Below are 23,007 nucleotides of genomic sequence, written 5' to 3'. Positions count from 1 at the left end.
TAGACTCGATTTCAACCGCGTATACTTCCAATATGTCCATTTGAACCAAATTCATGACCCCATACCAAACTTTAGATTGCCTTTAATTACCAAGTGGACTGAAGGGGACTTAAACATGTATGTTTCCTTGTTGTTTTTACACAAGAATACTGATTCCCCAGCGATTGGGTAAATACAAAAAGCAAAATAAAACATTAACAAATAAATCATCAGTATACTATGCCCTGTTATGTTTTACATTTTTATTGCAGGTAATATAAAGCAAAATAGACTATATATGCTTTACTAAAACTTAACTCTTAAAGATAAAGTTGAGTTCTGGTCATGCGATTGCATTGTGAAAGAAACAGAGTGGAGTCGATCAAAAAAGGTTGATCATCTAGCATATAAGTATTGGTGTGTACTGCAAGGTTCTGGAATCAACAGAATTATAATATTTCGCCCAGTATTGGTAAAGTTACAAGCACTGTACAGAGAAAGATGTATATGGGAATACACGAGCATGTGGTATAAAAATCCGCCCCGATTGTTATGCTGTTACCATGGGTGTCGATCCTTACGTAAAACATATTGTTCAGGGGGGATGAATGAATAGATCACCCCCCTGAACAATAGGTATCAATTACAGATCGACACCCATGGGCCTATTACATATTGCTCCGGTTGTCTCATTTTCGCTCGCTCGAACATTGCCAGCACAACCACTGACCTCTACCTCCTGGACGGATCATCACCCATTCCCATTCACTATACGTTACGTACTAAAAGGCTGTATTGTCTGACCGTTCATGAATATTCATGTTTTTGCTTACCTCGGCAAAATGTTTGCTTTTACTAAATGGAAAAATGACGGTGGGGGTCGGATGAAATGGACATAATGAACCAAGCAGAAGTGATCTATGATAATTCATGCTTCTTATCCTTCGTGTGCTTGACCTTTAATCTTAAATTCGCTTGGCAAACTGAGTCCAAAGTTCGACTTGTTTCACATGTGTATTATAGGCAATGACGAGCTTGCAACCTATTTTGATCAAATTACGGTGGGTGAACTTTCAAAAGTCAATGAGACAAAAGGGTTCCAATGAAAGAGCTAGTGGTAACGTACGTCGGGGTGGATGTGCTTTTCGTTTAAACAAAAAATGAATTTTGAACGATTTATTGTTGTATAATTCCATAGGCTAACATGTTAGACTGCTGACTCTGACGATAGGGGGCGTTATGAAATGAGACTAAACGGAGCTATATGCATGCCATATTTAGAATATTAAGGCATTTGAAGAGCCATGATTTTCAGGGAACATTTTTAATATGATGTTCTTCGGGGTTAGAAGTTCAAGTTCTAGAACCTGGTATCGTCGTCATCACAGCGCCATAACGTCGTGAGAAACATGTTATAACTCCCATTTTTGTTGTTGAAATTTTCAATAAAGGGAAACGGGTGAAATGGGAGAGTTGGTGCTTGTTAGGACGGCTTATTAAACCTCAAACCACTAGAAGTATTGGTTCTCCAAAAGGACACCATCGCTGATAGAACTATTTTGTGATACTTTATAGAGGTGTAACAGTTTAAAGGACATATCGGCTCCATTGCAAAATAACACTTCTTAAAACATAGGCATTTTGTTTTGTTACCCACTGATAATAGATCTACCAAGAACATCAAGAATGAGATCATCTAGCTCACCAGACGATCCACCATACTGCAGAGTGTACAGGAGACATCTTGAGTTGTACATTGGTCACTGTGCTGAGTGGTGGGTTCTCATTCCTCTCGAACATCAGGTGATCCGACACAAACTTATGTGCACTCCATACATCCCAGATACGATAGAACAAGGGAAAGAGATAGAAGTGCATCTTCATGTCCATGCGAACCTTCCGGGGATGGACACGGTAAGCACAAAGCACCGACAGCAATTGTAGCAATGTTTAGCAATGTAGATTAGGTCAGACATTGAGTGGCACAGGTATTGTGGCGGGGGCACTGAGAATATGAGATGCAATTGTAGAAGAAAAACGAGGGAACTGGGTTATAGAGTAAGGCAAGTCTGGGTGTAGGAAGGATTAAGTCATCCTTTTGCTTTTCCACTCGCTATAAACTCTTCTTTTTTCCGTCCCTCTGACCCCTTTTTAAGAAACATGCTATTTTGTTTTGTATCCACACATTCAGGCATTTCATTTAAATACTTATACGCCCGTAATAACATGCCATATCTTTCTGCCGCCATTACGATTTCGCCTAGCTTTCAATTTATATGGTAAGATTCTGAATGCTCTGTCTCTCCAAACTTAGGTGTACTTTTATTTAATTTAGATATTACTTTATACAGGCGCGGTTTGGGATTGGGGGGGGGGGGGGCAAACATTCCAGGGGGCTCACATTCCAGGGGCAGTGACGTAATGAGAAAAAAAGTTCGGAAGGGGTGGGGGGCAGACGAAAAATCTGCATCATCACCAGTCTTACATGCAGGTCCCGCGGAACGTTTTTCAAAGTGGAGTATTATCGATCAGGTAAGGCGTAAATTGGCGTGGGGTCCAGGACATGAGCCTCGGCAGGGGGTCAAGCGGCTGACCCCCGGAAGCTCAGGGGTTTTAGGTATTTAACTACGGTCAGATGAGCATCCAGGGGCCGTCTTAGGGCCCTTGGTGTGGTCCAGGGGGCAGAGCCCCCGGAAGCTCAGGAGTTTTAGGTATTTAATTACGGTCAGATAAGCATCCAGGGGCCCGCCTTAGGGCCCTTGGTGGGGTCCAGGGGGCAGAGCCCCCGGAAGCCCAGGGGTTTTAGGTATTTAATTACGGTCAGATGAGCATCCAGGGGCCCGCCTTAGGGCCCTTGGTGGGGTTCAGGGTGCAGAGCCCCAGGAAACTCAGGGTTTTTAAGTATTTAATTACGGTCAGATGAGCATCCAGGGGCCCGCCTTAGAGCCCTTGTTGGGGTCCAGGGGGCAGAGCCCCTGGAAGCTCGGGGGTTTTAAGCATTTAATTACGGTCACATGAGCATTTTTATACCTTATTTGTGACATTGGCAGGTCACTTATTTTTTTCTCCGTCTTTCTTTCTTTTTCTCTTTATACATATGTGATTTAATTCAGGTTTTTATTATTGTTTGTTACGTTTTTGGGGATTAAAAATACAAACCATGTTTACTCCTTTACTTTTTTTTTTGGAGGGGGGGGGAATGCGTTTTGCCCCCCCCCCCCCCTCCTCCCCCACTTTTTTGACTGGGGGAAACTGCCCTCCCTGCCCCCCCCCCCCCCCCCCACTTCCGGCGCCTATGACTTTATACATGAAAATGATTTACTTTCTGACGTTTTTTCGAAGCACTTAATACTACTTCGTACTATTTTCGCACAGGAGGTTCAAGAGGAGGAGAAGAAGCAGTCTTACCACAAGGTTCATCCCTCAGTTCCGATCAGTATTGCAACAAAGTCTGATGATGTTCAGGTCACATGCTATCGCCAGTGTGAGATTGAGCAAAGGAAGGTAATTAAGTTGAAACTACATTTGTATGTTTCGTGTTGTCCGTCCGTCCTGCTTTATTGTTAACGCGGTATCTCAAGAACCACTTCAAATATGAATTTAAAATCTGATGATAGGATTTATCACGATAAAAAGACGATTGGAGTAGGTAGGTGCAAGGTCAATGTCATAGTGGCAAATTTATGATAATTACAGATGTAAGCTTCTTTATCGCGATATCTCAAGAAATATTAGAGGTACTGGCTTCAAACCTGGTGATAGGATGTATTACCATAGAAATACGATCTGATTAGATCTTGAGGGTAAGCAGGTCAAAGGTCAAAGGTTATATAAGTCAATTTATGAAAGTACACTTATTTACCTTATCGAAGCGATATTTAGCCTGGTGATAATGTGCATCACCCTAGGAAAACGCCACTTTAAGATTGTGGGGAAAGTAGGTCAAATAAGAAAGGTCATCGAGGTGGATGTCTGAGAATACAGGTTTTAGCCTCGTTATCGCAATATTTGAAGAACAAGTAGAGGTATGAGCTTCAAACCAGGTGAAAGTGTGTATCACCATAGGAAAACAATCTGATTAGAATTTAGAGGAAGTAGGTCATAGGTGAAACGTCAATGAATTCGTACATATTCACATCACTTATAGTAATTTATTACTGCAAAAATTGGAAAGATATGGTGTTCAGAATAATGAGTTTATATGGTTTACTAACTACATGTACTTGTCTGGTAGAAAACAAACTGTTTATCGTGAGGAGAAATTGCCTAATTTTAAGAGTCTGTCTATGGGAATACCCAAGGGCAGTGCACCGGGTCCTTGACTTTTTCTTGTGTTTAATAATGCTATAAGTGAATGTTTAAGATCATGTTCATGCAATATATATGCTGATGACGTTGTTATATATATTTCTGGTAAAAATATCGAAGTTATTAGGGCTACGCTGCAGTCTGATCTAGAGGAAACTCGGAAGTGGTATTAAAAAAAATAGACTAAAAGTTAATACTGAAAAAACTTACAGTATGTTATTGAAACGCAAATCACAAACTATTCATGATTTAAACACTTCTTTGGATGGCAATAAAATGACCCCCAAAAGAGATATTAGGTAGCTAGGAATTAAAATTGACGAAAACCCAACCTGGAATGTTTATGTAAAGAAGCTCAGTAAATCGTTAACTCAAAAAATATTTTCTTTAAAAAAGGTCAGTAATTTCACCAAAACGAATGTGTTGAAGAAAATGTATAAATATACAATCCAATCTATATTAGATTACACATGGTCGATATGGGGGAGTTTTTCTGTATATAAGAAGAATATTATCCTTAGATTACAACAAAAGAGCCGCAAGAATAGATAAAAAGGAATTCTGATTTTAATGAAAGTGGTCTTGATATTGTTAAAGATTGAAATGGCAAGTTTTAGAGGAAAGACGTAAGTATGTTCTTGTAATTTCAACCGGAGTGTTGGCTCAGTCAGTAGAGCGTCCGTACACTGCAAAAAATATGGGGTAAATTTGTTGTTGGTCAAATATCTTTACAACATAATTGGGCATAAGTTGACCAATAATTTGATGATATATTGTATTTGTTAACGTTTCCAACTGTTGGGGTTTTGAATACCGTGGTGTGGTAATTTTTCCTATTTAATTGGGCAAAGCACAAGTGCTTATCCAACTATTTAGCAAATCGTGTCTACAAGATATCGCCCGGCAATTTCTCTCCCCACCGCTGTTCAAAGCATCAACATATGATATCTGATATATTGCACTTTAAAATAATCAAAATCAAAAAAAATTTCAAGCCAACAAACACATAAAAAACATGCATTCTCCAAAACGATTTTTTTTTTTTTTGGGGGGGGGGGGCGGGCCCATCCGCCCCCCCCCCCCCCCCTGAATCCGCGCCTGAACAGCTAGAATTATTAAAGTCAACATTCATTTTCAGTAGACCTGTCTAATAAATGAAATATTACCTAAATCACATCGTCTTGCTTTCTTTCACAGAAAATGGGATAGACCTTGAAGCAGCTGCCCTCCTGTCAGATGAAATGATTGAAGTGCTGATCCCAAAGCTTGGGGCAAGATTAAAATTCAAGAATCACTGGAGTCAATATGTGAGTTCAGTTGCCTCTTAACTTTTCATATTCGCTAACATGATTTGCTTCAGATGCTTGTGTGACGTAGGAGGGGAGGTGGATGAGTTATTCAAACATTTGAAGTATATACATGGACTAACTTCTGGAAAGTCAGTGTTTGTGATATGTAGTCAAAATGGATGTCCTGAAACATTTACATACATTTCATCATATAAACGACATATTTTGTCAAAGCACTGCTCAGACTTGAAAGGATCTCAGTCAGTTGAAAATGAAACAGTTTATCAAGACATTTTTGAAGATGAGTCTGCAGATGATGCTGAAACATGCACTACAAATCAGAAAGAAACAGGGAACATGTTGGATACACTGAAAGAGACTTTCTTTCTCTTTCTTACTAGCTTGAAGGCATCTGCTGTGCCTCATACATACATAGACAAACTTGTAAGAGAGATTGAAGAACTGATGAATAATGTTCTGACCAATTTGTTTAAACAAGTCCTGAATGACTTGGAAACAGTGGATGTTGAAAGCTTGAACATTTGTTTCTTTCAAAAATACTTTCATAAAGTACAGAACATTTTCAGTCAATTTCGAACACGCTATATGCAGGACCAGTACCTTGTAGATAGAGATGTTCTGATACCCCCAGAAGAAAGAACCTTAGGGAAATCTTTTGCCACAAGAGATCATTCAGGACATGCACAACAGCAACTAGTGACAGAAACATTTCAGTATGTTCCAATTTGCAAGTTACTGAAAAAATACCTTGAACAGCCTGGTGTGATGAAAGCGATTCTAAGTCAGCATAATTCGCAGGATGGATGTATTTTGAAGACCTATCGCGATGGATTTCATTTTCAGACAAAGCATGTCAGTTGTGAAGATGTCCCCACAATCCCTTTACTCCTCTATGCTGATGACTATGAGACAGGAAACCCCTTGGGATCCAGGAAAGGCGAACATAAACTGGTTGCATTTTACATCAGTGTCTTAAGCTTACCAATAAAATATCAGGCTTCACTAAATAACATTCTGCTTGCTGCATGTGCCAAGGGGAAAGTTGTTAACAAATATGGTATAGACAGTGTTTTGTCAGCAATAGTGGACGATCTCCAGGTGCTTGAAAAGGAAGGTCTTGAAATTTCAAGCACTGACTTCAAAGGGATTGTAAAACCTGTTTTATTTCAGGTTATTGGTGACAATCTGGGTCTCCATGAATTGCTTGGGTTTGTGGGAAGTTTCAGTGCTAATTATCCTTGTCGCTTTTGTAAGGCCCCAAAAGAAATCATCCGTAGACAGCTCACCCCCGACTCGGCACTTCTACGGAGCAAAGAGACCTTTCATGAGGATCTTGCCCTTGATGATACATCAAGAACTGGAATGAAACGTTCATCAGAACTGAATAATCTAGAGCAATTTCATGTCAGTGAAAACTATGCACCAGATATTACTCACGACTTCTTGGAAGGAATCATGCCATTAGAAGTCAAACTGGTCTTGAATTCACTCATTGACAAAGGACAGGTTACACTTCAACAGGTGAATGACCGCATATCTTCCTTTAACTATGGGTTTGTAGACAAAAAAAAACAAACCAAGTCCTATCCCGCAATCGGCGCTGAAGAATCCTCGTGGAGCTAGCGGTCAAAAAGCTGCCCAGATGCGATGCCTGTGCCTTTATCTTCCCATCATGCTTGGAGATTTGATTGATGAGTCGTCAGATGAATGGGAAGTTCTACTATTGGCTGTAGATATTTACAAGATTGTAGTAGCCCCATACATCACCAGATCAGCTACTTTTTTCTTGAAGGCCCTCATTAAGGACCACCATCAACTGTTCCTTCAAGTGTTTGATGGATCTCTTATTCCAAAACATCATTTTGTTGTCCACTATCCTCAGTTGATTAGGTTACTTGGCCCACTTGAACAATACTCAACAATTAGGAAAGAAGCGAAACACAAACCTTTTAAGAGTTGGGCGCGTGCTTGCAATAACTACAAAAATGTGGCCAAGACTGTATCAAGGAGACATCAAGAACAACAAAGCTATGTGTTTCTCCAAGGAAAGACCCTTTCTTGTGAGATGGACATAAAGAATCAGTTTCCAGCCCAGATATCAACATTTGAAGAAGCACAACATATTTGTGCTACACTTGATTGTTCACAAGATGAATTCATCCATGTAGCAGATAAACTGACTGTTCACAGCTATGAGTTTAAGCTGGGGTGTTTGGTGTTGACAGAATGGGATGAAAACGGACCCGTGTGTGCTCAACTAAAGAATATCATCATACACAAGGCAGTTGCCCTGTTTGTCTTGCTTGTGTACGAAACAGAATACTACAACAGACATCTACAGGCATATATGCTGTGTCAGAATGTGTGGGTCGAATCAAAATCATGGAACCATTAGATCTTCTAGTGCCTCGTCCTTTGCATATGGTTCGATCACTTGATGTTAATGACAAGTTCAATTATATCATTACACCATTCCAAATTGTATAAATATGAACCCTAGGAATTTCCATTAATCACAGGTTCAAGAGCAGCAAGCACAGGACCTGGTGTCATTACCAGCTAATTTACAGCTACCAGTAACCCAAGTCATGTACGAGATGAACTTACCAACAGCATCACCATCATCATCGTCATCATCGTTATCCTTCACCAACTACTCAGCAGCTACTCAAAACCACCTAAATCTGGGGGATTATGCTATCTGCAGCACTGATGAGGCAATGTCAATCCCATCTACATCATCTTCACCATTGCTCTGTCAGTTGGAGTCAGAACCACCATCAGATTCCTGTCCATCGGAGCCAGATCCACCCGTTCCTGGCCCATCTACTTCAGCTAAGTCTGCTAAGCTAAGTCAAAGGTCATCAGCAGAAGGACCAAATACACCCCCACCACTTAAGAGACAGAAGGCTTGTTTGTTTGTGAGTAACAAAATCAAATAGGGGCATTGATCTTTCTGTCATTGAGACTAATTCCTTATGAAGAGAAGGAGATTTAGATCTAAAAAGCTGTACTTAGGAAAATAAGAAGAGAAATTAAATTTAATTCCATTTTTTTTCCTAGTAACTGCTGAATGAATGATTATTCAGATTTGAGACATATGTAAACAACTATAATGAATGTTTAATACGTTTTTATGCATCATGCATTAAGGGAACAAATTGTAATGTGTGTTAATATGTGGCCGGAATTAAGGCATGAAATTGCCACTGTTAAAAAACAAGTTTGTTATTCAAGTGCTGTAAAATAAATAAAAACTTGTAAACGTGAAAAGAGCAGAAGAGAGAGAGAAACATATACATATATACAAATAAATTGCAGGACTTCCTTGAAAAGCAGGCCTACTTGGGTCAGACGGGACTAGTCTGCTTACAAAAAAAACTTTAATGAATAAATAAATAAATAAATGAATAAATAAATAAATTATAACAACATTCACTGTGTGGGGATTCAAAAGTAACGATAGTAAGATATTTCAATTTGGCTACTTTTTTTCTTCTGTGTTAAGGATACTGAAATGATACTAAATCAGTCCCCCGATGGAGTAGCAACAATTGAAGAAATTAAGAGGCTTGGATTCGTGGCTAAAAGGACAAGGCATGTCCTCGTGTCAAGACTGGTTGAGTACCTGATCATGAGCTATGGAGAGCGGTAAGTATATGACTATATTTTGCATTTGTATAGTTGTAGGGTATTTCCCCTACTTTATCATACCGTAAATTTCTAAATAAATCAACCAGACTTATCAGTCAAACAATAAAATTCTGGATAAACATGCCTTACATCCACAAGATAGCTTTGGTAACAATTTTAAAACTTAAATTGTCTTGATCTTCAGAAAATGCAGCACATCATCAGAAAACACTAATAAAGGGACCAGCAATTGTTCTGAAAGACATATTTGCATCTAATGATGTCAAGTGACAAAATATCTCTGTGTACATTTCCTATGGAAGGGTATTTTAGGGGTACTCCAAACATTTTTATATTTTGGATATTTCTTGAAAATTAAAGCAGTACTAGTTAGGAGCAGACAATGAACAAGGCATTCATTGTTCATACAAAGTACAGATCAATAAAATAATGAATCAACAAAACAAAATTGTTCATCATACGTGTACCATATATGTGGCTGTAATTATTTGCAAGTGTGTTCTTACAGTAATCATCTTCATAGTGTAGCCCATATTTTTATTCGCTTTAATCATGTTAATTCTGATTTATTGGTGATTCAGTTCAGTGAAGAAAAAAAAATGTTTTATTTTATTTTCTCAAATATTTCACACTTCATAGAAATGGAAAGATGTCATACATGTAGATAGAGTCTTAAAAATAATGTAATGGTGTCTTTGTCTTTCTTTTAGGCCAGAGTCATTTGTGAAGGCAGCACTGGCCCAGAGCATAATAACTACATTTCCCAGCCTTAGGGACCCAGAAGGAAATACAGGTTTTGTAAGTGTTGATAGAAAGACCACTTTTATTTTCTTCAAGTTTCTACTCTACAGATATTTTCATGTGGGCTCTGTGAACAAATGCTCAAAATACCATTTGTGGTGCCTCTTGAAGCCATGTGTAGCGTACTAACAGAATCATACAGAAAAGTCTTTCTGATTTTGTCAAAATTGAACATTACTGAAGAATAATTTGTTATTATAATGGCATATCCCATGAAAGATTAAAATACAAATTCTGAATTAAATGCTAAAGGAAAGCTCCTATTCTGATAACTATACTTTTGTCATTATATCAGCAGATTTTTTTTTTCCAGACCCTGTATGGATATTTAAAAAAAAAATGTATGTTCATTGTTTTTATTCTGGGTGAACTATCCTGATGTTTACAAATAATAATTGAGCTTGGTTATCATGATTATTGACAAATTATTATCGTATTTGCCAAATCAGAATGAGGAATATGATTTTAGTACTATTGTATGCAAGCACTCCCTGTGGAGTGCAGAACTAATCCAGCTTCTAAAAAGCCAATCGCATTGATGGTCATATGGGAAGGGGAGGGGGGGGGGGGAGGGTTAGCCAATATTTTACAAAACATTATTTCTGCAACTAGGCTTTGAGACATATTTTTATACAGTTAATTATAAAACAAGGTGGCCCAAAAAGAATGAAACAACTTTGATAGTTGATTTCAAGGACATCATCAATAAAATGGAATTCAAGTTTGTTTCATTATGTGGAAAATAATTTTTCCAACAAAATGATACCATAATCATTCATTTTGGGTGGCTCGATCCTTTTACTTTTTTAGTGAGACAATGCTTTCTCTACCCTGTCGGTCTTTGGAACGCAGAGAAATTCTAACCTTGTCATGTAGTACTGCACGAAAATGCCCTTGCTTTGAAAACAGACGATTTGAACAAAATGTGACATTACACAACAGCTGAATCTAAGGGACACCATTGAGCAAAAAATTCTTGCCATAAGAAGTATTTTTAGGGTTAAAAAAGTAGCAAATATGGAAAGTGACATTGACTTGCTAAACTAGGATTAGTATTCAAATGCCTCCCCTCAATCAATGGTCTTTTTCATTTTATTGATGATGTCCTTTAAAGTCAATGATCAAAATTTGTTGCACTTTTTTAGGCCACCATGCATGTTTATGATAATTGGTATATGAATCCATTATGATATTTAAAACAGGAGGCCTTTTACACAAGAGGGGTGAGTGGACATCCTGCAACAGGGTATTTGGAAGAACACCTTCGCTATGTCCGCAAGAAAACTAAACAGTCAAAGGCCAGGAGTTCTTCATCAACTGGTAAGTTATGGATAATGTAGCAGATATCCCATAACTTTAAAAAGTGTATAAATATCTATATAGGGTTATTAATATATTATTAGTGCCAGTGGTAATGAGCATATTGTACAGTGTAGACCTGTCTTCCTCTAAGTAATGGTGTCAAGGCAGGGGAGGGGGGGGGGGGGGTCACCAGACAACGGCCAATAGGGCCATAAATTTACACAGCTCAGCAAAAACCGCGGTTTTCCTAAAAAAAACTTGAATTTAAAAGTCGCGGTTTTAACAAATATAAATGGGCCATATCAATTATCCATATTTGTCATTTATTTCTTTAATTTAATGTATAGTCACAGCTGCAGCTGCCTGCAGTCAACAAGAGTGTAGCCTGCCTACTGAGGAAGATGCACTGATGGTGTCCCTGATGAAGGACAACAAAGTCCCGGATGAACAAAAATCCAGATTCATGGCTGAAACATTCGACTTCAGAAGAAAGTGGATACAAAACCAAGAAAGATCTGTGAGGGAGATTTTGACACAATTCCCGTGTCTTCTGGAGGAGGGAATGGTAAAAGCACACAGGGAGAGCCTGACTTATACCGTAATTAAATGCCAAAATCCATGTACATTCCCTTTTCTATTAATATGTGTTCTTGGTTGTGAATGGGACTATATAATGATAATCATCTGAAGATATAAACAGTGCGTCCCAGAAAAAGCGGAACCCGGATGGTCAGTAAATTTTTGAGGTGAAAACAAACAATTCATGAAAAATAAAGTGCGTCATTTTAAAGTTCATTTTGTCTTCTTTCTTTTGACACTCAATACAATACGAAAGAGCAACGCATGGATGACCAAGACGAGTTTGAAATTTTAATGTAAAAATCAAATTGCGCAGATCAGAGCACAGAGAACCACACTAGATCCTTGCAGCAAGTGATTCGCGATCATCGAGAGATTTGATGAAAGAAACCTAACAAAGAACATAAAAGAAATGCTAATGAAGCATTCCTTTCTTCGGCAAGGCCATTGCATCTTGTCAACTTATTCTGCGCAATTTGATTTTAGCAATTAAATTTCAAATACTTTTTGCTCATCTATGTGTGGCTCTTTCATATTGTATTTGGTGTCAAAAGAAAGAAGAAAAACAGAACTTTAAAATGATGCACTTTATAATTCATGAATTGTTTGTTTTCACCTAGAAAAATGACTGACTGTCTAAGTTCCGCTTTTTGTGGGACGCACTGTATATACATGTATATCCATATGTACATACAGGAATGTTCTTTTTTTTTCTAGGGGCTGGGGTCTCTTGCCTGGAAAGTGTTTTGTTATTTTTGTTACCTGAACCTACAATGTACACTGTTTCCCCCTAGATATTGGGACTTCTAGAAAATGTAAGGGGGTGGTGGGGATCGATATCACTCTGTGCCCTTGTGTGCAAATGACTAAACGAATTTTGTTTCTTCGATTATTTTTATTTCAATAGATTGAGCAAGACTTCCAACTGCTGCATAGTGAGAGTGCAGAAAAATTGAAAGAGAAGTGGACTACGATGTCGGGCCACCTCATCGCGTATTGCAAGGAGATGTTCCCACTTTGGCCACAAGTTCTTAATCTCCCAGGCAACATGGACACACAGGCTCTCTCCTCGGGTACAATCATTATTTTGTTTTTGTTCTTGGATTAGGACCTGGGGGTGTTTCATGAAACTTGTCAGCACTGACAATTTGTCATTTATTAAAAAGTACAGTGACAATGTTTGGCTGTGAACCACTGGCACTGACTGTTGTCATGGTCATAGTCAGTGAATGACAAATTTGTCAGTACTGACATGTTTCATGAAACATGCCCCCAGGTTAATTGCTACTTTTTTTTATTTTTGAAATGCTTGTCAAGAAAGTATTGGAAAGGAAAGTTTAGAAGTGCATTACAGTAATAACAATAACATTATTTTGTTTTATGATCTACATTTCTGTACACTTGGACGATCTCTTCAAGTATAGATGTTAAGATAAAAGTTATTTGTGAAATATAATATATTTATACAAATTAAATATTGTATGTAATTGTTAGAACAGTTTTTAAAAGAAATATGGAATTTCTTCCTTCAGGTCTAAAGTGCCTGTAAAAATGCCCCAAATCTGATCCATCTAAATAACTGTAGTCATGCCCTACCCTTGCCCGAACTTTACTTCCCATACAAACCATACCTTATATCACTGCATATACAGTCTGACTCCAGCTTTATTTGGTAGTTTTGGGTACAATCACATAATTTTGTATTGATCTTCAGAAATTTAAGCACACCAGAAAATAAACCCACCTGCAATTGGTTTCAATGACATGTTTCATGTAATAATTTGAAGTGGGATAATATCTTTATGTACATTACCTATGGAGTGTATGGAGGACTCCAGACATTTGGATATTTGTGTTGTTTCTTAAAATAAAAGCAATTTAGATCAAACAATAAGCAAAGGCAGAATAGTTCATATATATAGATCAATACAATCATAAATTAACACACACAAAAAACAAAAAAAATCGCTCAAATTTCTGTCATATACCAAAATTTTATTGTGGCTTAAAAAAGGCAAAGCATTATTTTTTAAGTCGAGATACTCTACCCACTTTTTGATCATTGACCCTGCAGTGTGTGCACTGTAAAACAACAAGGTAGCAACAAAGTCAGCTGAGATTAAATTTGTACTGTAGCTTTGGGTTTTTAATGTACATGCATACATTGACCTTATTAGCTTTCACATGCATGTCACCTCAACACCAAAAGATCACCCTATCCTAAATTTTTCAAATTTCAATACTCTATTTTTGCAGAGGAAAAGTCAAACTTGGCCTTTTTCATGGTGCCTCTCCTGTTTGAGAAAAAAACACGCAAGGCTGGATCTAGTTCTACATCACACATCAGAAACCTGGAGTCTTTCATTGACACACAGCTTGTAAGTGCATGTAGTTTCTTTATTCTGTTAACTGTCCCATTATTGGGAAAGCTAGGTATCCAGATGCTGTCTACCCATATCCATCAGTTGCCTGTTTTTCAAAAATGTTATGTATAGCTTTACAGTCTGCTTTCCAATAAGTGAGTTTAGAGTTCAGATGTGCGCATGTATGAGGATAATTTGTGAAAAGTACACAAGGAAGTGTACAATTTACTAGCTGTTGATAAAAACATGCACTTTTGATCTTTAATAACTCAAAAACTATGCATCAGATAAAAGCAAGTGCTGAAAGGTGCTTATTTACAATGGTGAAAGTAATAACTCATGTCCAGTAGCATCTACTCCGTACCTTCCGTCCGCCGTTGACAGAAGGCCTCTACAGTTGGCACCAGGATGGTTTCAAGTGCCAAGTCATTCCACTTCTGAACAGTGCACAGAAAGAATGAATACTTATGTTGATCAGTCCTGGAGTAGGGAACCTGATAGCCGAGATCTCTAGTCAGTAATGTTGCTCTATTTGTGACTGCTGGACGTACTGTGATAGATCGAAATCCACAAGATGGTAGAACATCTTGTAGAAAAGAACGAGTCGTTTACATTCCATCCTGGACTGAAGTGAAGTGAAACCCATTCAAGCTGAGCTAGCATGTCCGTAACCCTAGAGGTGTTTTGGTAGCGGTTTATGGCTGTCAATTTGACACCTTAGAAGGCTAGCAAGGAATATCTTACTGGGAAAGGGACTATTGGATATATGATTGTAGACTTTTTCTTTTTGTGCTAGATTTACTTTACATTATGTTCTATTGGCTTTGCATCCAGGTTTCAGTCTGCCTCAAACGTAATATATGCAGTTGATTCATAGGCATTACAGAGTATTAAGAGCTTTTGCACCATTTTAGCACAGACACCCTCTGATATATGCTTAATTATTTACGCAGTACCAAAATTAGCCCGAGAACAATCAAATTAAAAATTTGATATGGAGAAAAAAACAAATTAATTGCTTAGGGTTAGTAAATTGGACAATTAATACGCAATATACCCATGGCATGCAGCCTCTGTTATATGAAACCTGGAAAATTAATTGCTTCCCCTTGGTTCATGCAGTTAGGGACATCAGGGTATTTGCTGACAGTCCTTCAAACCAGGGATAAATCAAGGAATGTTGTGTTTATCCATGCAGTGCATGGTCAGACTTTCATGCTTTCCATATCAAACAGTGAACCCTCTGGTGAAGGGAGGCCATGAATGCATCATTAAGATACAAAAATATGATACATGCATGTAAATTAAAAAATTCAGCAAGCAAGAAACTTTGTAAACTTTCATCAGGGAATTTTGTTCCCATTAAATGCTAATTGGCATTCTGATAAAGTGTGTCTGCTATATTCCCTACTATATAATAAGTCTTTTTTTTTTCCTTCTTCTTCTTCAGGAAACCACTCACATGCCATCATACCTGCAACAGATTGACCCAACTACCCGTCCCCAACCCTTCATCATTGAACTGTTCTCGTCATCCAAGCTCAGGCCTCAGCAGACTTTCACAGTGATTGAAAAGGAGTGCATCCCTCACAAGTCACTTATAGATGCAGTAGATGTGTGCTACAAAGCACACTTCATCATAGACTGTGCTTATCAAAGCAACGTAGAAGGAACCTGGCTCTTCTTCCAAAAGATGATCTATGAACAAAATGACAAGCGTATCAGAGACACCCCTGCCTTGAGTAGTTTCCGTGCTTATCTCTTCTCAAAGAAAACATGAATATGAGTCAGTTTTGTACAGAAGATGTGTGGTGTAACATACCAGACTTGTCCTGTCCAATGATGCACTTGTAATGATGTATAAAGTAAACAGTAACCTTATATTCACTGCATGTTTCTATTATGCAGATGAATTCTTTTAATTAGAGGTTAAGTTTTCCTTTCAGTTTGAAACCTTGTTGGGAAATTTGATAAACTGAAACAGATTTATGTCAATTACTCAGTGGATATTATCAAAAACTTGCCTTTTTCCTCCACCCATTACAATTACTGTATTAAAAGCTTTAAAAACTTCTAAGAGACACATACTGAACCAGTTCTAAATAGTCCAACTTCAGCTTCTTCTTTCATCATTGTATATGGTAAGAATGATATTTTAGTTATTCTGTCCACATGCACTCATTTAAAAATCATGGCCCAATTCACAAAGGTGGAATAACTTAAACTATGGAATAAGGGTGGAATAAATTATGGGGCGCCAAGTGGACCCTATATGCTTTTATTACAGAATGACCCACAATTTTACTTTAAACAAAATCACTAGAGGGGGTTGATTATGTCACAAAATCACTCAGAGATTGATTTGTTTCAAAATCAATTCTCACTGGTGAATTTGTTACAAAATTGCGAGTGATATTGTAACAAAATTATTGATTTTGTACCAAAAGCATATAGGGTACACTTGGTGCCCCATAGTTATTCGACCCTTATTCCATGGTTTAAAGTTATTCTGCCTTTGTGAATTCGGACCCTTGTGTTTAATGCTTGTCGAAAGTAAAATTCTTTATGCTCTTTTCCCGAAGGGTGCTGGAGGCCCGTTTTAGGATTTTTTCATTGGGCAGCTAATAGATTCCCCCCCCCCCCACAGGTTTTGTGTCTATAATCGGCTAAAACGTCGGTGGGCTGATAAAACCTTGTAACTAAATTTTTGGGGAAAATTACTTGTTTATAGAACCTTGTGGCAAGAAAACCAGATTTAGTTCTGTCAAAATTTTACATTTCAATCTGAAAAGATAGAGAAACTGTGACATGGTAAAAAGAAGGCTAGTGTTAAGACAGCCATCTCTTTTGGCTCTCCTGAACATTTAACATTTTTGAGATACAAGGTTTTATCAGCCCACCGACAGTATGTGCACTTCAAAGACTTTATATCCAGAAGTCCTGATTTGTAAGTGCGCTAATTTGCTAGGTTTAAAAGTCATTGATATTCAAATACGAAATACAATCTTCCTTTTTAAACTGAAATTGAAAGGAAAGGTTTGTGTAATATATGTGTCAGAGGTCAGAGGGCACCATAATCGAGCAAAATTGTAACTCATTGCATTAAAAGAAAAGAATAACTGAGATTTTCATGTCTTATTTAAATGTTTTACAACCTACAACTTCTAGTGTTCACAAACATGTATATGTCATTATAATAGTATATTCTTCATTCATGCAAAATATCAGAAATGTTGGAACTGGTTGCTAATGAGATCTACTAAACTTGAAACAATTGTTTGGAATTAATTTAGTTCTATAACTCTGTTCAATTCTTCTGTTATAACAACTTCTTTATATAGGGTTAATATTTCGGCCCCCCAAAATCTGCCTGTACTCTAGTGGGACTTATTAACAGAACGATTAATTAAAGATAGTTATATGAGACCAAGTTAAGTCCAGAAATTGTACACATCTCTGCTTCACTCTTACAAAAGTATTATCTTGCACTCTGGTGGTAACTTCAATTAAAGATGAACAGTAGCAACAGTTTGTTTTTTTTTTAATTTTTTTTTTTAACAGGTACTAAATATGAGACGTATGCCATGAACATGAGTGATAGATTTTATGCAAGTTATTTCAGGAGACAGTGTTATATTTGCTTTAAATGGTAGAAAGAAGTGAAATGTTGAACGTTATATGTATTCTTAAAAGTTGCGTAACTTTTGCAAGCTCATTGTATGTAAAAGGCACACAAGTCAAAATGATTGTTGCATTGTTATTGTTTGTTTGTTGTTTCATTTGCATTGCTATATACCATATCAGACATGAGTGTGTATTAGCTTGATAATGCTACTATGGGCTGGACCACTTTTTCCATTGCCAAGGCTTGCATTGGTTCCCTATTCTCTGTTATGGACCACATTTTTTTCAAATAGTTGAGTTATAATGCAAACTTAAAGTTTCTTTTATTTATGAGGTGTGTCAGAAAAGTTCCAGAACTGATGTTACAAAATTAATATTTCATAATTTGTGTAATGCAAATTTCATATTATGAGTTATCCCCTCCAAAGCATATAGGTACATTCCTCTATCTTTTTTTTCACAAAATTTGAATCATGTTTCCTGATGAGAGATACAGTTTGTAATTTAGTCACATTCATTTTGGCAAAGAAGCATTTTTTTTTTAAGAAACAAAAATCACAAATTTATATAGTGAGTTTGATTTTGCTATATAATGATCATGCATGAGACCAATGCTAAACAGCATATTTTTATTATGTTGTATTTACTATTTTATGAAAATCATTGTCAAAGTATTCCTTTTCATGAGAAGTGTTGCAAACTATTTTTTTACATACTGAGGTTTAATAAAGACTTCAAAGTATTCCTAAGAAAGATATGTGTGATGTTTTATATTATTCCATGCATTCACTTGCAATGCTGAAGCGTGTTGGGATAATGTTGGGCAAGTTTTCCCCATTTGATAGGCAAAGCATAATGCTCAACAATTAATCCATTTTCAACCCACCCAACGAATGAGCAAATAATTATACCCAACAATTGACACATTAACTTGCCCAACTGTTGAGCAAAAAGCAACTTTTGTTGGGCAAAAGTGTTGCCCAATTTCAATGAAACCTTTATTACCCAACAGTTGGGTGGGTTGACTATTAGACCAATGCTTGGGCAAATTTTTGCCCAATATTTTTAGCAGTGTATGGCAAGCCGTTTTAATATTTATTCATATTTCTCGATATCAAGAATTCTATTCTTGATATCAAAAAATGCATTCCTGATATCAAGAAATCGAATTCTTGATATCAAGAATTTAATTCTTGATATCAAGAATTCGAATACTTGATATCAAGAATTCACTTCTTGATATCAAGAAATCTATTTCTTGATATCTAAACTTCATTTCTTGATATCAAGAATTCGAATTCATGATATCAAAAAATGAATTCGTGATATCAAGAAATGAATTCTTGATATCAAGAATTGTTATAGTGATTGATTTCGAACGCAAAAGTATAGCACGAAATCATACTGAGCGCGCCGTTTTAACATTTATTCCGAACGCATGAGTTGTGCAGGAATTCATCCTGCCTGACCGGTGCATGCAGTGTGGGTTTTTGAAAGTCAATGTATCGCGAGAATTCAACTAATGCAAGAATACATGTTGCCAGTTTGCAGTGCATTTACCGTCTCTGTGATATATATTATGTAACAAAATCACCCCCCGTTTGTTCATGGAACAGCCCAGGGTCCAGTGGGTGTGTTTGTTTAGGGTTATCTACATAAACTCGCCTTGTAGAGCATTTCAAGGGATGCATGCCACATCCTAACTTACAGTGCTGACCGAAATACACAGAAGTGCATTGAATGTCTATGTGAATGTCCTTGTAGAAAATATTTGGTTGGTACTGTTTAGCCATGTTTTTTAAAGCAATTTATTATAAATACATAATGCCAACAAAACTTTTTGTTTATATTAGCATAGATATATTAGATCTAGTTCGATTACTTGTAATACATTGTAATAAATACGCGTCCGTAATTTTTTGTTTAAACGGCAACATAATTATCAAGAAATCATTTCGTGATATGTTGCCGTCTTACGTTTTTGAAAGATGCGTTTTCGTATGTTTTATACCAGTAATTAAACTGGAAAAAAATCACATCAAACATTTTCAATATATCCTTAACCAATGGTCTAAATAAACATATGTTTGAACAGTATAAAATATAGAAAAAAATTACAAGGAATATCATAGAGACGTTAAATGCGCTGCAAACGACATTGACTTTCGACAACCCTCACTGCATGCACCGGTCAGGCAGGATGCACTTGATATCAAGATATAATTTGACGTTGTAAAGCAATGGTAATTCTTGATATCAAGAATTCGATTTCGTGATATCAAGAATTGAATTCTTGATATCAAGAAATATGTTTAAATGATAAAACGGCTTGCCATACGTCCGCCTCACAACCGGGAGGTCGTGGGTTCGAACCCCGGCCGCGTCATACCAAAAGACGTTAAAAGATGGGAGTTGTTGCTACCTTGTTTTGGCGTTCAACAATAAGGGATAGAGCAACGTCGATCTGGCGCTGCTCAGTGGCTGCCGGACTCACGATCAATTGGGCAAAAAGAATTTCCGTTTCGGTTTAATAAAATTTGAAGTGGACTATTAAAGCTATCATTATTATTATTATTATTATTATTATTATTAATTGTACCCATGGCTACGCTCCATTACGTTTGTGCAATGCTATTGACATGGTAATTGATCGGCATCCAATAAATATGAGATTGGCTAACTCAATGAGTGTTGTCCTTCCCAAGCCTAATATTGAAATTTAAGAATAGTCTAGGTTACGCAGGCGGCAAAGTATGGAATAACTTACCCTCTAGTTTACAAAAAGAACAATCTATCTACTGTTTTAAAAACATGTATAGGAAAACCTATTTCTGAAAATTATGAATATTCCTGTTTTTCTGCTCTTTCTGCTTCAGTTTGTACTCCATGATATAAGGTTATTTTGTAGTGTGACAGAATTTGATTTTAAATAATTAGCTGACTATTTGATTCCATTATTGTTTTGTTTTATATATTTATTTGAATATCATGTAATTTTTACTTCGTTTTTACTCAAGATTGTGGTCGCTAAATATTGTTATCATGACTTCATGAGTATTTTAACAATTTTTATTATATATGTATGATTAATTTATTTTTATGTTTTAGTGTAAGCTTTCAATATTTAGGACCAGGATGTAAACCGGTCCTTTCTGATCTTGTTGTCCTTATGAAATATGTTCAAATGAATAAAGATAAAACAATTAATAAGTAATTGAGCTTCTGGTAAAATGTGCCGAAGTGAGAATTGCACGGACGGCAGAAATATTTGTTGACTGCGCGCATTTAAAATAGCTCTCGTTCCTTATATAAATCTATCTTTAGTGGTATATATGCTGTACATCTATTTTTTTCTTTATCCATAGTATGGTTATGAAATTAAGCACTGTATACATTGTGGAATATTTCTCGATAAATGCTACTATGACTATTATTGCTGTCAGTGTTATTTTTTAATACAATTATCATTATTATTTTTATGTTTAAAATTAGTATTATTAATATCCTGATTACTATTTTCATCATAATTATTATTATGATAATAAGGAAAATACATTATCATCATTATTACTGTTATTATTATTATGGACCACAGGTACTCCCTTTGAAAGATATTCAAAGCCAAATGAAACACAGCATTTTACTAACAGTGACTTCACGCGAGGAGGATACAGATTTCCCAGTTACTATCACGATTTCACAGGCTGGAAAGGTCGGGGTTTCAATATCTGTTGCTTTCGTCATCAGATTTTCAGGTATGTATAACATTTATTTTATATGGGAATTGTGATATGATGTAATGAAGACCAATTATAACTTACTAATGCTGTATGAATCCAAAGCATTATCTAAAGTTTATCTAAAGACTTTCAAATACTCAAACCATTTGTGGTAGGGTCCATGCTCCAACTAAATTAATTTCGATGGCGTTGTGCGTCACCTATTGAAATAAGAAATAACATCAGCGTAACTTATATATGCATTATTACATAGCCATGTTAATATCATAGGTTAAGCAGTATCATAGTCACATTATGGTTGTGTACATTTGGAGGGTTCGCTGCTATATATCTGACCTCCGTGTACATTTTTAAATATTGCCACTATTAAGTAAACACTCGTCTAAAATACATAATCGCCTACATACCGGAATATTTTGCAGGATTCTTTAAATACCTCTGCCAAATGAAAGCTTAGAAAATGATAAGGACACTTATTTAGACAGTACACATAAAAACACCGATTGCTATCATTTCCTAATTTCTTTTCGATCGCAGATGAATTGAAGAATGAACCTTTTTTAGAACCCGCCTCTTTCGCTCGGTAAGCTTGCATTTGGAACAATTTGTTTACTTAAGCTTATCTGAACTAGTTTACTGGAGGGATTAGACCTCCCTGCAAGGTCACTGGACAGGTGGTTATCTCATCAGCTCAGCTCTCAGTTAACATAAGAAAAAGAGGATTATGGGGGACCAATGGTCACCGATTAGGCATTTTTTGTTATATAGAGGGCGCAAGTAGCTACAAGTAGTGCAGTGGGCCTTTAATACTTAGTAATGTTTATTTTCGCAAATGAAAAAAAAATTCATATTGATTTGTTATCAATGGTAGTATTGGAGGTGGGGTGTGACTGGGATCGGTGTAGGAAGGGTGATTTCTGTCTGAAATTCAAAACGAATTTCTTCACAATTAACCATCCCATTCTCACTTATCCACTGAGCGAGTTTTATACAGCAGCTGACATGAATTTTCGGGAAAAGAACTGTGTCACTCCAGGCGGGAGGGGGGGGGGTTAATTATTGTTATTATTATTATTAAAGCTATTTTACTGCAATACCTCTATCTTGCTTTTCAGGGTAGTTGATGAAGTCTCTAGGAGTGACCTCAAGGATATTGATGTCCACACCATTGCTGAAAAGATGACGGTGGATCAGTTCTATGATCTGGGGGTAGCTCTCGGTTTCCGAATTCCGCAGTTGGATGTCATAGAATACAGAAGATTCAGAGACAGACAGCAGGCCAGCTATGACATGTTGGTAACATGGCGACAGGCACAAGCCTCTGGTCAACAAGCAAAGGATACTTTA

The 23,007-nt window shown here is 36.8% G+C and overlaps 1 protein-coding gene across 1 annotated transcript; it reads left to right on the top strand.

Annotated features, from left to right (window-relative positions):
• Positions 1-1,884: 1,884 nt before the first annotated feature.
• LOC115929894 lies at positions 1,885-18,664 on the top strand. The gene is made up of 12 exons (XM_031000001.1): positions 1,885-1,893; positions 3,355-3,483; positions 6,768-7,118; positions 7,159-7,425; positions 8,117-8,518; positions 9,106-9,248; positions 9,962-10,049; positions 11,255-11,372; positions 11,702-11,919; positions 12,841-13,006; positions 14,190-14,311; positions 15,747-18,664. The coding sequence occupies exons 1-12, from the start codon at positions 1,885-1,887 to the stop codon at positions 16,074-16,076; spliced, it is 2,343 nt and encodes a 780-aa protein (XP_030855861.1). The 3' UTR covers positions 16,077-18,664.
• Positions 18,665-23,007: the final 4,343 nt, after the last annotated feature.

This window comes from Strongylocentrotus purpuratus, unplaced genomic scaffold, assembly GCF_000002235.5.
Source record: "Strongylocentrotus purpuratus isolate Spur 01 unplaced genomic scaffold, Spur_5.0 spur5_scaffold_6, whole genome shotgun sequence".
NCBI lineage: Eukaryota > Metazoa > Echinodermata > Echinoidea > Camarodonta > Strongylocentrotidae > Strongylocentrotus > Strongylocentrotus purpuratus.
The sequence above is the reverse complement of the archived record's forward strand: the minus strand, read 5'-3'. Positions and strand labels throughout refer to the sequence as shown.

Bases quoted from the DNA above. Each gene is read 5' to 3' on its own strand.
- LOC115929894 (XM_031000001.1), top strand. The intron at 3,484-6,767 runs GTAATTAAGTTG...GTTTTATTTCAG, and splicing joins GTGAGATTGAGCAAAGGAAG to GTTATTGGTGACAATCTGGG. The intron at 11,920-12,840 runs GTAAAAGCACAC...TTATTTCAATAG, and splicing joins GTCTTCTGGAGGAGGGAATG to ATTGAGCAAGACTTCCAACT.